The 14597-nt window shown below is 33.7% G+C and overlaps 1 protein-coding gene across 2 annotated transcripts; it reads left to right on the plus strand.

Annotated features, from left to right (window-relative positions):
* The first annotated feature begins 36 nt into the window (after nt 1–36).
* LOC111701200 (S-adenosylmethionine synthase) lies at nt 37–12740 on the plus strand. 2 transcript variants are annotated; one of them, XR_002765165.1, is made up of 13 exons: nt 37–1089; nt 2475–2537; nt 3251–3324; nt 4112–4241; nt 5433–5546; nt 6239–6314; nt 7257–7375; nt 8213–8299; nt 8906–9064; nt 10356–10511; nt 11666–11743; nt 12236–12525; nt 12644–12740. XR_002765165.1 is itself a non-coding variant. In XM_023472382.1 (12 exons), the coding sequence occupies exons 1-12, from the start codon at nt 529–531 to the stop codon at nt 12392–12394; spliced, it is 1776 nt and encodes a 591-aa protein (XP_023328150.1). In that variant the 5' UTR covers nt 37–528; the 3' UTR covers nt 12395–12740. The 2 variants fall into 2 exon arrangements, 1 of the variants encoding a protein (XP_023328150.1); XM_023472382.1 differs by having other exon boundaries at nt 12236–12740.
* Nucleotides 12741–14597: the final 1857 nt, after the last annotated feature.

Genomic DNA, 14597 nt, shown 5'->3' on the forward strand with positions numbered 1-14597 from the left:
GTGTCTGCAATATACCCTCCCACGAAACATGACAGTTGGTGAATAGTTCAAAATGTCTTATTCCATAATTTAATATCTAATACAGTATGTGGAAGAAGACATTCAAAACTGTTCACCACCAACTGTCCTGTTTCGTGGGACTCCCTGTAGTTTGAACTTGATTTTTTGAATCCCAAATAAAACTTAATTTTAAAAGAAGGGGAAAATTAGGTTGCCTAGCACTTGTTAAGTTAAAAAAGGGTAGAAATATGAAATGAGCCAATTTTATTCGTTTTTGAAGTTTGAAACACTTTACCCCCCTACTCCCCCCCGCAAACACACCCGTAGACACTATTTTCCGGGATTATAAATTTATTCTTAGTGCGTAAATAGATAGTTAAACGGAGTTTGACTTAATTTACGCAATTGGCTATCCAGTAACCGTCTATTCGAGTCGACATGCGTCGCACATCAAAATTGTCATTAATATATCAGTCTTGAAAGAGTCTTATTAGTGCTACATCAAACTTTTATTGGCAAGATAAAAAAATGTCGGAAACTATGGGAGAGTGCGCCAAATGTAAAGTAAGGGTGAATAAGGAGCACTGTGTTGAGTGTGCCCTTTGTAAATTGGTCTTTGATGCTGATTGTGCGGGGTTGTCGGAGGTAGAGTTCAGAGTACTAGGAGAAGCTCGGAGCAGGGATGGAGAAATCCTAGGCACAGGTGGAACTAATGGAGGCAGTACTGAAATATTTGAAAAGCTCAGCAGACCTATTGAAGAAGTATTTGGAGGACACATCGTAGGCATTAAAGAGGAACGAATCGAGGGCGTTAAAGAAGAACGAATTGGAGAAATAAAAGAGGAAAGAATCGGAGGACTTAAAGACCAACAAATCGGAGGAGTTAAGGATCATATTGGAGGAGTATTCTGGTGCTGTGAAAGCTGTCGTGTCCTAATGAAGAAGATGAAACCTGTTGACAATGACAATAAAGTTGATAACAAAATGGAGGTCAAAGAACTGAAGAATAAGAAAAGGGAGGATGAGGACTCAAAGGAGTTAAGAATGGAGAGTGAAAACCCGCTGCTTACCCTCATTAAAGAGCTTAAGGAATCAAAGAGAGCAACTTATTAATAGACACCTATTAAAATTATGATTCATATTTCAAGACCGGTTCGTTTGTTAAGTGTCACATCCCATTCGCATTAAATTCTATTTTAGTAACTCATTGAAATTCGGGACAAATTGTAGCCTTAGACATGTAGAGAGTTACTCATAAAGGATAAGACTTCAGAACCTTCTGTACGGAATTACACTGTCTGTTTCCTTATGTGTAAGCTTCCCTTCAAATTTATTTATTTCTTTGCTCAATCATTAAATAAGCTATTGAGAGAGCTAGGCTTAAAATACAATTTAACGTTACACTCGTTATATTTTGATAGTTATAGGTCGTCTTTAAAGTCTCATTCTTTGTAAGTTATCCTGTAAATTTACACAGCTTGATTTTTTTACTTCAGTTTAAAAGTAATGGCAAAATTCTTGCTGGCAGTTTGCTTGAAAGGGTGATTTTCTCAGTTTTTATCCCAAATCTTGAGCTATAATACTCCAGAAGAAATTCTGCGTCGGAGCATTTTTCGAAATGTCTTCTTCTATACCTAATATTATCCGTATTCGTTATCACTAGGACCAGAATCAATGAGAAGTTAGAAGAAGTTGAACCACGTAATGTCGGTTCAAACAGTTCTTTTTTGTTCCGGGTTAAGCAGAAGAGAATTGTGGTTCAACTTATTCTACTTAGTCTAGCCACCTCATTTATTTAACACTTATCCTATTTATTATATCTGGTCTCTGCAATGCTTGATCTCAATATTTGACTAATCTGCAGATTAATTTAATCTTTCACGTAGATTCAGTCTGCTTATATAAAGTCATCAATTTTTAAGAAAGGATCGACTTTGAAGTGTCGCAACGCCTTGGGCTTTGATAAATTGTTGCTCTAGCTCACTTATACTTTTCTGAAGCCCTTTACATGTACTCTGAGCTGGGAACTTTAGAATCGTGAATATCGAGATCAATGCTTGATCCTCTATTTTTATTAATCTCGAGACTAACCTAATCTTGTGCTTGTTTCCTGAAAAGTGTATAAAATTCAACCAATCATTGTCGCGTATCAGAAGCCGGGAAATTTGAAATTTTGCGCGCCATTTATGATTAATATACAGAAACGGGAGGGACTCTCTAATTTTGAAAAACCGGTTTTAAAATTTTCTCTACTATATCCAAAAAAGAGTGGATTAAGCAAGAAATTAAAAGTGTCTACATTGGATATTCGGATTAAGCAGTCGGGATTAAAGGTATCCCATTCTAAAGTTCTCACTCTGGTCTGATTAGCTTCAGGTTTTAAATAATCATCTCTAAACCTGAAATAAATCTGGGGGTGAGGAGAGGGGGGTTTCAGTGGCAAAAAAAGTTGCTCTGATTGGGTCACACTGAAGGTTTCTCAAACAGTGCGTCAACCTGTTAGATCAACATACAGGCATGATATCAGAGAAATAAAGGTAACCAAATATATTGATAATCTAATTGAAGGTAACCTATTTTTTTAAAACATGGTTACTAAGGATGATAATTCAAAGACAACTGTCTTTTTTTGTAAAGACTTTTTTATATAAATTAATGGTTAACCTTTCTGGTTAACCCTTACTCTCATTACACTGCAGACTAAGGAAAAATTATCTGGAAAATTTTAATTTAATTAAATTTTGAGCATTTAAGAGTATATAGTAGCATATGTTTCTGTTGAACTATTAACATTATGTTCAGCAAGATGAACATTTTCTGTTAATGAATATTATGTTCAGATGGTGAACAGTTTCTGTTAAATAATGAATATTATGTTCAGTATGGTGAATAGTTTATGTTAAATAATGAATACTATGTTCAGCATGATGAACAGTTTCTGTTAAATAATGAATATTATGTTCAGCATGTTGAACAGTTTCTGTTAAATGATGAATATTATGTTCAGCATGTTGAACAGTTTCTGTTAAATAATGAATATTATGTTCACCAAGGTGAACAGTTTATGTTTAATAATGAATATTATGTTCAGCATGGTGAACAGTTTCTTTTGAATAATGAATATTATTTTCAGCATGATAAACAGTTTCTGTTAAATAATGAATATTATGTTCAGCATGTTGAACAGTTTCTNATAGCTGATCTAAGAAAAGTTGTACAGTTTCTGTTAAATAATGAATATTATGTTCAGCATGGTGAACGGTTTCGCTTCACCTCTGAAAGTGTTGGTGAGGGGCATCCTGACAAGATGTGTGACCAGATCAGGAATACTGAGACTTAAATACTTTTCATAACATTTTTAATCAAAACTATGTTTACTAATCAATTTAGAATTTGTTCTTAAAAAAGCTTGAAAAACATTTTATGGATCTTACTTTATATGCAGAATAGTAAAATTATACGGGCAGCCGTAGTACATTTGAATTTGTACTGTACCGCACAGACATTTTCTTAATTAAGCAGACAATCAACAGGAGTAGCCGGTGCAACAAGGTTGACGCGGTTAGACTTTATGCTTCATATATGTTGAATTTACTTTTACTAAAGGGGCAGAGGTGCGTGATTATGACCGCGATTCAATTTTAAACTTGATTAATTACTGGTATAATCTCAAAATGGCCATGGTAGGTAAAAGGTGCTGAACTTTTGATTTTTCAAGGGTTGACTATTAAATATATAGCATTATTCATAGGTTGACATATTAGGTTGCAAAGATAAGGATTAGAAAATCTAAGAAGGTCACTTGCAACCTCAGATAGACGTTGGTTAAGATGAATCATTCTAGATGAAATAGTTAAAGTTTAAAATCAATGGTTTACACCATATTATTGTAATTATAAAGGGATTAAAAAAATGAGGCGATTTATCAAATCCATTTAATAAATAAAAAGGTGCGGATAAATATTAATAAATATTGATAAATATTAATAAATATTAATAAATATTAATAAATATTAATAAATATTATTAAATATTAATAAATAATAATAAATATTAATAAATATTAATTAAGCCACCTTTACAAGATAAGTAAAAGTCTACGGTTGTGCAGTGATGCGATTCTTGATGCACATCTACGTGAGGATAGTGATGCGAAGGTTGCTGTAGAAACGGTCACAACAACCGGCCTTATCATGTTAATCGGTCAGGTCACCAGCAAGGCAAATATTGACTACCAGAAGGTCAGAATTAAATTCATTATTGTTAGGAACTTTTATATTTAGGATAAATCCTTGATACCCCAATTTTAATTATCCCTGCATCATATGACCACCAAGGAGGAATTAGATTAATCCGGAGGTCTGCACAAGATGAATATTAATGCTTGATGACTTCTGTTTTTTTCCGTTTTAAAAGGATCATTTTAGCTAATCAAAAATGCCATGATTCAAACTTCTTAGGTTGGGAGAGATATTGTGAAAGAGATTGGTTATGATGACTCCAGTATAAATGTTTAGGTTGGGAGTGATATTGTGAAAGAGATTGGTTATGATGACTCCAGTATAAATGTTTAGGTTGTGAGAGATACAGTGAAAGAGATTGGTTATGATGACTCCAGTATAGCTGTTTAGGTTGTCAGGGATATTGTAAAAGAGATTGGTTATGATGACTCCAGTATAACTGTTTAGGTTGTGAGAGATACTGTAAAAGAGATTGGTTATGATGACTCCAGTATAACTGTTTAGGTTGTCAGGGATACTGTAAAAGAGATTGGTTATGATGACTCCAGTATAACTGTTAAGGTTGTCAGAGATACTGTGAAAGAGATTGGTTATAATGACTCCAGTATAACTGTAAAGGTTGTCAGAGATACTGTAAAAGAGATTGGTTATGATGACTCCAGTATAGCTGTTCAGGTTGTCAGGGATACAGTGAAAGAGATTGTTTATGATGACTCCAGTATAACTGTTTAGGTTGTGAGAGATACTGGGAAAGAGATTGGTTATGATGACTCCAGTATAACTGTTTAGGTTGTCAGGGATAAGTGAAAGAGATTGGTTATGATGACTTTAGAATAACTGTTTAGGTTGTGAGAGATACATTGAAAGAGATTGATTATGATGACTCCCGTATAATTGTTAAGGTTGTCAGGGATACAGTGAAAGAGATTGGTTATGATGACTCCAGTATAACTGTTTAGGTTGTCAGGAATACAGTGAAAGAGATTGGTTATGATGACTCCAGTATAATTGTTTAGGTTGTCAGAGAAAACAGTGAAAGAGATTGGTTATGATGACTCCAGTATAATTGTTTAGGTTGTGAGGGATACAGTGAAAGAGATTGGTTATGATGACTACTCCAGTATAACTGTTTAGGTTGTGAGAGATACTGTGAAAGAGATTGGTTATGATGACTCCAGTATAACTGTTTAGGTTGTTAGGGATACAGTGAAAGAGATTGGTTATGATGACTCAAGTAAAGGGTTTGATTATAAGACTCTAAGCCTCCTCGTGGCTCTCGAACATCAAAGCCCAGATATCGCTCAGGAACCGTCATCGCTTTTTAGCCTTTTTATCAAGCTTTTTATGTGTTTTTTTGATCATTAAAACCCCTTGCCCCGAAGAATGTTTCTTGAAGCGACTCTGAATATAATTACAAGTGACCTTTCTATTTATTTTATACGTCCATGAACGAATGAGCTATCCATGTTTCTGTTTTTGAAATTTGATCAATATCGATTGTGGCCCTTGAACACCAAAGCCCAGATATCGCCCAGAAATCATCATTGTTTTTTTTTGTCTTTTTTTCATAAATCCTGAGCAAGTTGTTCAAATAAAGATCTTCACTCCCCCCAAAAATCACCTTAAAATTAATCTTAATTCAAAGAGTGTTTTTGACAATTCTCATAGTTAAAGGGCGTCATAAAAGTCTCATTCTTTGTGGATAATCTGTATCTCTTTCTTCATCTAAAAGGTGACAACCAGTGGAATGGAATTTTGATAGTAAACAGTGTTGAGATTTGCACACTCCGAGGCAGAATTAAAAGAAATTGAGCGGCGGCTTAAATTTAAACCTTGGCTCAAATATGGTTGGTTCAAGATTGAAACAGTTTTACACGTTATGTTGGAATTTGATTAAAACAGTGATATCTTTGTATCATTATTACCAAATATCAGGTTTTAAAAATAATTTGAAATTACCATATCATCGATCTAAAGCTGATGAAGAGAGGTGCTAGGGTGTTCATCACAACGGTGTACTCAAGGAGGATATTGGTGCTGGAGATCAAGGGTTTATGTTCGGATATGCTACAGGTACAAGTTTAATCCATAGCGCGGCAATATTCATATTATGTACATATACAGTAACAGCAGCGGATAGGTCTGTAAAAAGCGACCATCTATTACATCTTTGCTTTCAAGGGAGCTGAGAATTTCTCATAGATAAAGATAGATTGCGCATAAGACGACATTTTTCATCTTGAAAGATATAAATGTACAGAGATGTTTTAAAGATATTCCTATTATATAGATTAACTAGGTCGGTTGTGAACATTGGCTGTTCTTATGTCATTGAGTACTTGTGGTGTACATGAGTTCTGTAGAGAGAAATTTAAGTTAGTTTATTCCTTCTCATGTCCTTCTTCAGTTCTCGTCAATATGATATATTGCTCAGTGAAATATTGTTGTTCAAATAGTTTCATTCCCGGAGTTATTTTACACTCTATTATGAAGCCCATTAAAACACCAAACCACCCCGCTTATCATTGAAGTACACATTGACCCCTAGAAGTATGAGTTCGCGGACTGTACAATTCTTGGTGATTTTGCGTACATAAGCTATCTATGTTTATTTATTTATCTATGGAATTTCAGTTTTTTTTTCAAAGTGTTTTCTTTATTTTCTATGATTATCAAAGCTAACAGGATCTAGTTTTCTTTTTATATGTTGGAACCAATGCTCTGATACTCCAGGTAACTGTGAAAGATTAATGCTGCTCTTTTAGTTTCCACATATATGTGGAGAGAAATGTACCATGTGCCTGTTCGTTATATTTAAATATATTAGAAAACAAGTATTTAACGCATGATTTGGATTTTTATTGTATTTTACAAATATTATAAATATAGCTATAGCTGGCCGAACAGCTGGACCAAATTGGCTGAATATTTGGAAGGAATCAATGGGTACCCTGGGGGTAACATAGGCTAAAAAATCGATTTTTTTTCCTTCATAATTCGACTTTATTTTTTGAGATGAAACTGATGAGTGTATGCCCCTGACTGTTATGCTGGCCCATCAACTGAACAAGAAAATAGCTGATCTAAGAAAAGATGGATCATTATGGTGGGCTAGACCTGATAGTAAAGCACAGGTAGGAAAATGTTACAATGAGTGCATGTTCTCAAATATAAATCCATCTCCATTTCAACTAAATCTAGAAACATACATGTTGTAATATTAAAATTCTATAGAAAAGTATAAGTGAGTCAGTAAGATAAAACCCAAGGTCAAGGTGATGCAACGCTTCAAAGTTAACCTTGTCTCATGAATGGATGCATAGCTATATTGATATGAAGAAAAAAATTCTTCCTGATCACTTATTTTTGTATTTGTATTTCACTTATGTAACTTATTTTTGTATTCGTATTTCACTTATGTAACTTATTTTTGTATTTGTATTTCACTTATGTAACTTCTTTTTGTATTCGTAATTCACTTATGTAACTTATTTTTGTATTCGTATTTCACTTATGTAACGTATTATTTTATTCGTATTTCACTTATGTAACTTATTTTCTGGTTATCAAGACTGATTTATTTGGTGTACCGCCCCGTTTTTTCATATACAATCTATGTGTACTGTACAGCATGGTCTAGCTCCTTAAAAGTCAGCAGAGTACAGTGTACATGAAATTAACCTGAGTTTACAGTGATCGAAATATTATGAAAAAAAAAATAATATTACATAAAGGAATGGAGTCTGCCACAAACTGAAATTTTCCTATCGTTATAACTTTACAACCCAATGTCGTACACCTTAGATATTTCAAACTATGAATTCTGGTAGATCAAATAATTTGAGTTTGAAATATCAAAAGTTTACCCTATCCAGTTGCAGAGATATTGGTTTTAGAAAATCTGAGTTTGTGACAAAAACTCAGTTCCTTTGCTAAAATTTATTTTGTATTTTTATTTTGTTTTTATTTAGGTGACATGTGAATATTTCTTTGATAATGGAGCCTGTATTCCAATACGTGTACATACTGTTGTAGTTTCTGTACAGCATTCAGAAAAGGTATGTAAATATCAACAAGGACATCGTACATTGTACAACGGTACATAGATAACTTTAACAAGATGTAAACAGTTCCTCCTGTGTACAATGTGCATGCTTTTGCTTTTTTGTAAAACACTGAGAAACAGTACATAGATAACAACATGTACATTGTACAATGTGCACATTACCTCCTGTGTATGATATGCTACTTTTGTTGGCTCTGTACAACCAACATGTAAACAGTTCCTCCTATGTACAATGTAAACACTTTAGTTTCAGTCAGATATGGTGCATAGTACATGCCGGCGAGTACCTCCTGTAAAATGTAGTTGTCATTTGTATAATAATAATAATAATAAAACATTCACAAATTCATTTTCTTAACAGAAGCATTCAATTTTACAATACACAATAGAATGGACTGAAAAGTTTGTAAAAAGTCGCCCCCCCCCCAAAAAACAAAACACCAAATTTAACAGTTAATTCTTACAATGAGTTTTATAAATGTTCTGAAATGGTTAATTTGAGGACATTTGAAAAGAATTGAAATAGGAAGGCTCTAAAATTCTCAACAAGTTTTTGCGAAAGTTAATTTTTTTTTTGAAGAATATTTTCTTAATTGAGGTGAGTCTTGAGTACCTGAGATGTGATGTCCTGGAGAAGGTTGTGAAGAGAGTAATTCCCCTGAAATATCTGGATAAAAATACTGTGGTTCATATCAATCCCTGTGGGAGTTTTGTTATCGGAGGTCCCATGGGAGACGCAGGACTTACAGGCAGAAAGGTTGGTTTACGGTTATTATAGGTAAATTGATTTAAGAATTTTCCAATGTATCGACTAGATTTATATTATCCTAAAAATAAATTTTGTGAGAAGGGAGGAGCATATGTCACCTGCAAAAAAGAATCACAATTTTTTCCCCAAAATTAAGGTATTTTTACTTTATATACACCCAAGGATCATTGGGGTGGCCCCCCCCCTGTAGAATAAGATTTTTGATCAACATACCAATTTTTCAAATAGTAGTACAGTGATTATTAGCTCAGTAATGCTGTGTTTAAAATATATTTTGTAGTTTGCTAGAAAACTAAAAAATAGGCTATCAAAACTAAATTAGATAATAAACTCAAAACAATGTTTATGTGAGTTTTCATCTAAAATGATCAGTTTTGATTGTAAACTATTATAAATGTAAGATGTAAAAGATCATCAAAATCTAAGAAAATTTTCAGTTTTAATCATTAAATTATAAAAATTTCCTCGTTCAATATGTTTCACCCGGTGTGCCCCCCCCCCCCTAAACAGAAACGCCCAGTTACGGCCTGGTATTAATATTCTGTCACTAGCTCCACTTTAGCCTTATTTCCGAATTTTGTAGATCCATTCTATCCTCTCGGGATTCGAACTTCAAGGATAAATGATTCTAGCTGTTATCTCCTGAAAAGCCGGGATAATAACAGAAAAGGGTGGTGAAGGCACACCGCACTTGTTTTTCTTCTGAACCGCAAATGGCGTCAAAATTAAACTTCTTGGAAGTGCGCTTAATTATTATTCATCAGGACTGCACTTCTTTTTCGTCCATGATTTATTTCAGTGTTTAAAAAGGTGCGTTCTTGCTTAATAGTATGGTACGCGCACTGCCAAAAATATAAGTTTATAAATGACGTCATTTGTGGTAATGACAAGAAATATGTGTGACATGTGTCTTACCTCCCCTAACAGGCCTAAAACTTTGATCCTTCAGGGCAAAGGGGGGAGGGGGTGGTTATTGGAATTAAAGCATCATACTTAATTGTACATTAAAAAGTATTTAATTGAGAGAAAGCAAAAAGACAGAGAAACAATTATTAGTGAACATCTTCTAGTCTTTGCCATAAACTAAAATTTTGTAACCCCATATCTTTGCACCTGATGCATATGGTGTAAATCTTTAATTGATTGCAAACTTTGGTTATTTGATTTAACAGAGTTCATCGCTTGAAACATCAAAGGTCTGTGACGTTTGGTTGCAAAAATATAGGTAGACTCAATTCCTCTTCCAAAATATCTATACACCTAACCTATGAATTTCTAGATTATTGTGGATACTTACGGCGGGTGGGGTTCCCATGGTGGTGGCGCATTTTCTGGAAAGGATTATTCCAAAGTAGACCGTTCAGCGGCATACGCCCTGCGCATGATTGCAAAATCACTGGTCAAGTCAGGTCTCTGCCGCCGCTGTTTAGTCCAGGTATTATAGTATAGATAATGTAAACCAGAAGCCTCCAAATTTTCAAATGTGTGATGCAAATGTTGGTGTGCAGAGTTTTCTTTATATTACTTACAGAAGCTGCAGTACACTTTCTTGTTAAACTACAGTAAATTGTACGAAAGATTGAAATCTTACACATTTTCAAAAAGGAATAGGAATAAAGGGAAAGGAAATGGCGCTGGTCTGGCATGAGAAAGCCAGTCGCAATGCTATGCAGACAAGTACGGTAAACCTTACACACTTTTTTGGTCCTGACACACAACATGACTACAGTCCAGGAAATTGCAGAACAATGTTGTCAATCAATTATAATTAAGCTTGAATAACGACTAGTTTATTGTAAACTTTAATCAAATTATATTCTTTGCATGAAAATTTGCCTTATAGTGTTGACTTAAATATATAAATAATATACTACATGTATATTAAACTTATTTTTAAGTAAACAATTAACAATAATCAAATGTACTCTCCTAGACTGTACAAATACCGAGATTCGTTTGTACTGTTCAGTAAACTTTACACACACTCTTTGCACACATGACGTTTCTGCCCCCTGGTTTTCAATCATAAATTCTCTTTATAGAAAAGCTTCAATGAGAAAAAAGGTTTTGAATTTCCAATAATATAACCAAATAAAGTTGTTTGCTTATTATTGTGCCAAAAATGAAAACTAGAGTAGCTACACCAAGAAATATATAGACCAGGAACCGCCATATCTCATGCGTCAAATCTGTGTACTGCAGTGGGAGGAGATCAAAACAAAGAATTCAGGGGCAACGCATCATTTTTGAGGGGAAAAGACCCAAGGGGTGGAATAAGAATATATTGCTATTGTATTTTCCATATTGACCAGAAAGCCAGAAATTATAAGTATTCACTCTAACTTGATATATTAACTTGTTTTTTGTTGGACTGTAATATCACATCAGAGCTGTAGACCTTTCCCTTCAACTTCTGTGGGGGCACTGGGTTTGTTTACATTCCTCCCACAGTGTACAGTACATAATATGCGTATATCTGAGTTGGGCGTTCCTGTATATAGCAGGATAGTTTTTAATATTACTTTAGAGAGGGATGTTTTTAAAATTACAGTACAAACAAATTGATTACTCGTGTGAAATAATCCTTAGGTCTCTTATGCTATTGGACTATCTGATCCATTGGGTATAGCTGTGTTTGATTATGGAACTGGGTCATTATCCTCACAGGTTATTATTTAAAGATATTGATGATAATGCTTTGACTGATGAAATTAAAAGAGTAATATTATAAATAATAATTAATAATAATAATAGTAATAATATTAATATAAATGATCATGAATATAGATAGATAGATAGATATAATAATGATACATATAATGATAATGTTTATAATGATAATAATATATATAATATACATACTTTGCTTGTCTTTTTGTTTGAAACTGATAATCTTCAAAACGGCTGATCCGATTCGGGCTCAAATTTTTTTTGGGACCTCACATGACCCCAGGGAAGGTTTATGGATGCCCAAAATTACAAAAGAAATATTATTAAATCCGCGAATTTTGTTGTTGTTGTAAAAATAGAATTTGCTCACAGATAGAACAACAATTAAAATTACAATAGTATCCTAGTGATGATATTTGTCTCATGTGTATATGTTAACCCTCCCTGTATTTAATGTCTCATGTTTATTGACCCACCCTGTATGTTTAGAAGTTGACCGAAATAGTGAAGAAAAACTTTGATTTGCGGCCTGGACGAATAGTTCAAGATCTGCAGCTACAACAACCAATATTTCAACAAACAGCAGCTTATGGACACTTTGGAAGGAGCTGTTTTCCTTGGGAGCAGCATAAGCAGCTCCGCTACTGATCTACACAGAGCTCTTCGGCAAATCTTCTCTAGATAGATTTGAAATTGACCTATATTTCCCTAAGATTTGTAGATTTTACATCCATATTAGCCGATTTTTCACAAACTCTGATTTTCTAATCCCTATATTCGTACAACCTCATGTCGTAACCTTAAGATATTTCAAACTATAAATTCTGTATGATCAAATAGCATAAGCTTGAAATATCAGGGTGTACAACATTTGGTGCAGGGATTTGAAAATCAAAGTTTGTGGCTAAGACTAAATTCCTTTGGTAGATTTTCCATCCATATTGGCAGATTTTTTCCATAATTTGGTAATTTTCCATAAATATTGGCAGATTTTCATCTTAATCTAAATAATAGTTAGATCAAATAGCAGTGGCGNTCCCCGTTAAGAAACTTGATCTCCATTCTTCATGTCCATAATTACCATTACAAGGCAAAATATCAGCAAATTTTTTGTCGCTTTGCGCAGATAATTTTACTTAATCAACTTTCAAGATTTTTTAATGCATAGCGTACTTGCACAACAGAGGTGTTGTAAAAATCACCGCTTGAAGTCGCAAGAATTGTAATGCCATTACAGGGGCGGGCTATGGGGGCTGAGGCCCCCCCCCCCTGGATTAGTGAAATCTATTATATAATTTTCACCAATTTGCATGTGTTTGAGTAGATTAGATTATTTTGCAAACAGTTGTGTATTCTTTCTCTATATTAAAACATTTCATCACTTAAATTTTCTAAAACAAGAACTAGTAAAACAAAATAGTAGCTTGAAGAATATAGAAACGACTATTTACTCCATTTTATGAAATCAAAGTGAACTTAATAAATTGTCTTTGATTATAGTTAAGCAGAGTTCCTCAATATCTTCACTTGTAATAGGAAGTCACATATAGCTATTGAAGTCGTTTATACTTTAACCTGAAGATTAGGTTAATTTATGTTTATGTTTATGAGGCGACTTCAGAGGGGATGATAGTTCTCTGTGTGCTCAGTTAGCTGTACTGTACACTTACACCTGTTTATTATTATTGATATACTATAGGTTAGGCCAGAATCAACTTATAGTAAATAAATATGCACTATGCTCTCGGTATAGTTTATGGCCTATAAAATTAGTAAAGGATTAGCGTACATTATCACTCTGTACACTATAACCTCGTTGGTACCGACTCCCATATCCCAGGTATCGTCAATGGAAAATTAAAATAAAAAAAATTGTCCTTAAAAATATAGATTTCTTAAAATCAACGAAAATAAATCGATTAGAGAGCAATTCAATGAAAATTCCGAAACTACCTATAAGATGGGCGCGCAGCGTCAGTGAGGCCTAGTATTAGATAAAATTGATGATTGCAAAGTGCAATCATGGAATATATATGTGTGGGAAGACTTAGTCGGAATAACATAAAATCATACTATCTTTCTATCTGATTTTAGATAATTTTTAACGAAATCGCGTTATTTGTGGTAAAAATTGAATTTCTCCTTACCTATCTTATCTAGGGGCTATATTGGTTCTATGAGACACCCTGGATATATGGGCCATATTGGTTATAATAGGAACCCTGGATGTAGGGGCAATATTGGTTCAATGAAAACCCGTGGATCTAGGGGTTATATTGGTTCTATGAGGAACCCTGGATCTAGGGGCCATATTGGTTCTATGAGGAACCCTGGATCTAGGGGCCATATTGGTTCTATGAGGAACCCTGGATCTAAGCTTTGCAACTTTAGAGCTCCTGTTTTCTATATATTAGCTATAATCAAGAATATTTTAAATAAATCATAATATTTATTATCCAAAGATCTTCAGTCAAAAATAAACAATGATTGTTCAGTTTTTTCGTATAGAATCCATTTTTTATACTGTGACCATAAGTTTTATAAATATCTCTATAGTATCTGCAAAATGTTTCCAAACAGACATAATTAATCATACCACACGAGGTTAATTACAATGTTTTGTGGCCGGAAAATGTGCTGGGCAGGGGAAAATATATACATTTAAAACATTCCGAGTTATGACAATATTTATTCAACATTTAGCCCTGATAATTTATACTGTTTTTCAGTATAGCTGCCATTTCCTGTTTTGTTAATATCATAATTTTCACTTTGTTATCAGTTCTGCAATGTATTTTAGTCTAAAATCACATATTTTGAACAAATTTTCTTTTTTTCTTCTTTTTTCTTT

This window comes from Eurytemora carolleeae, unplaced genomic scaffold (genome assembly GCF_000591075.1).
Source record: "Eurytemora carolleeae unplaced genomic scaffold, Eaff_2.0 scaffold26, whole genome shotgun sequence".
Lineage (NCBI taxonomy): Eukaryota > Metazoa > Arthropoda > Copepoda > Calanoida > Temoridae > Eurytemora > Eurytemora carolleeae.

Coding starts and splice junctions, on each gene's coding strand:
- LOC111701200 (XM_023472382.1), top strand. CDS start 529: ATGTCGGAAACTATGGGAGAGTGCGCCAAATGTAAAGTAAGGGTGAAT. Junction 7,376..8,212: donor GACCTGATAGTAAAGCACAG/GTAGGAAAATGT, acceptor GTTTTTATTTAG/GTGACATGTGAATATTTCTT. Junction 10,512..11,665: donor GCCGCCGCTGTTTAGTCCAG/GTATTATAGTAT, acceptor AATAATCCTTAG/GTCTCTTATGCTATTGGACT.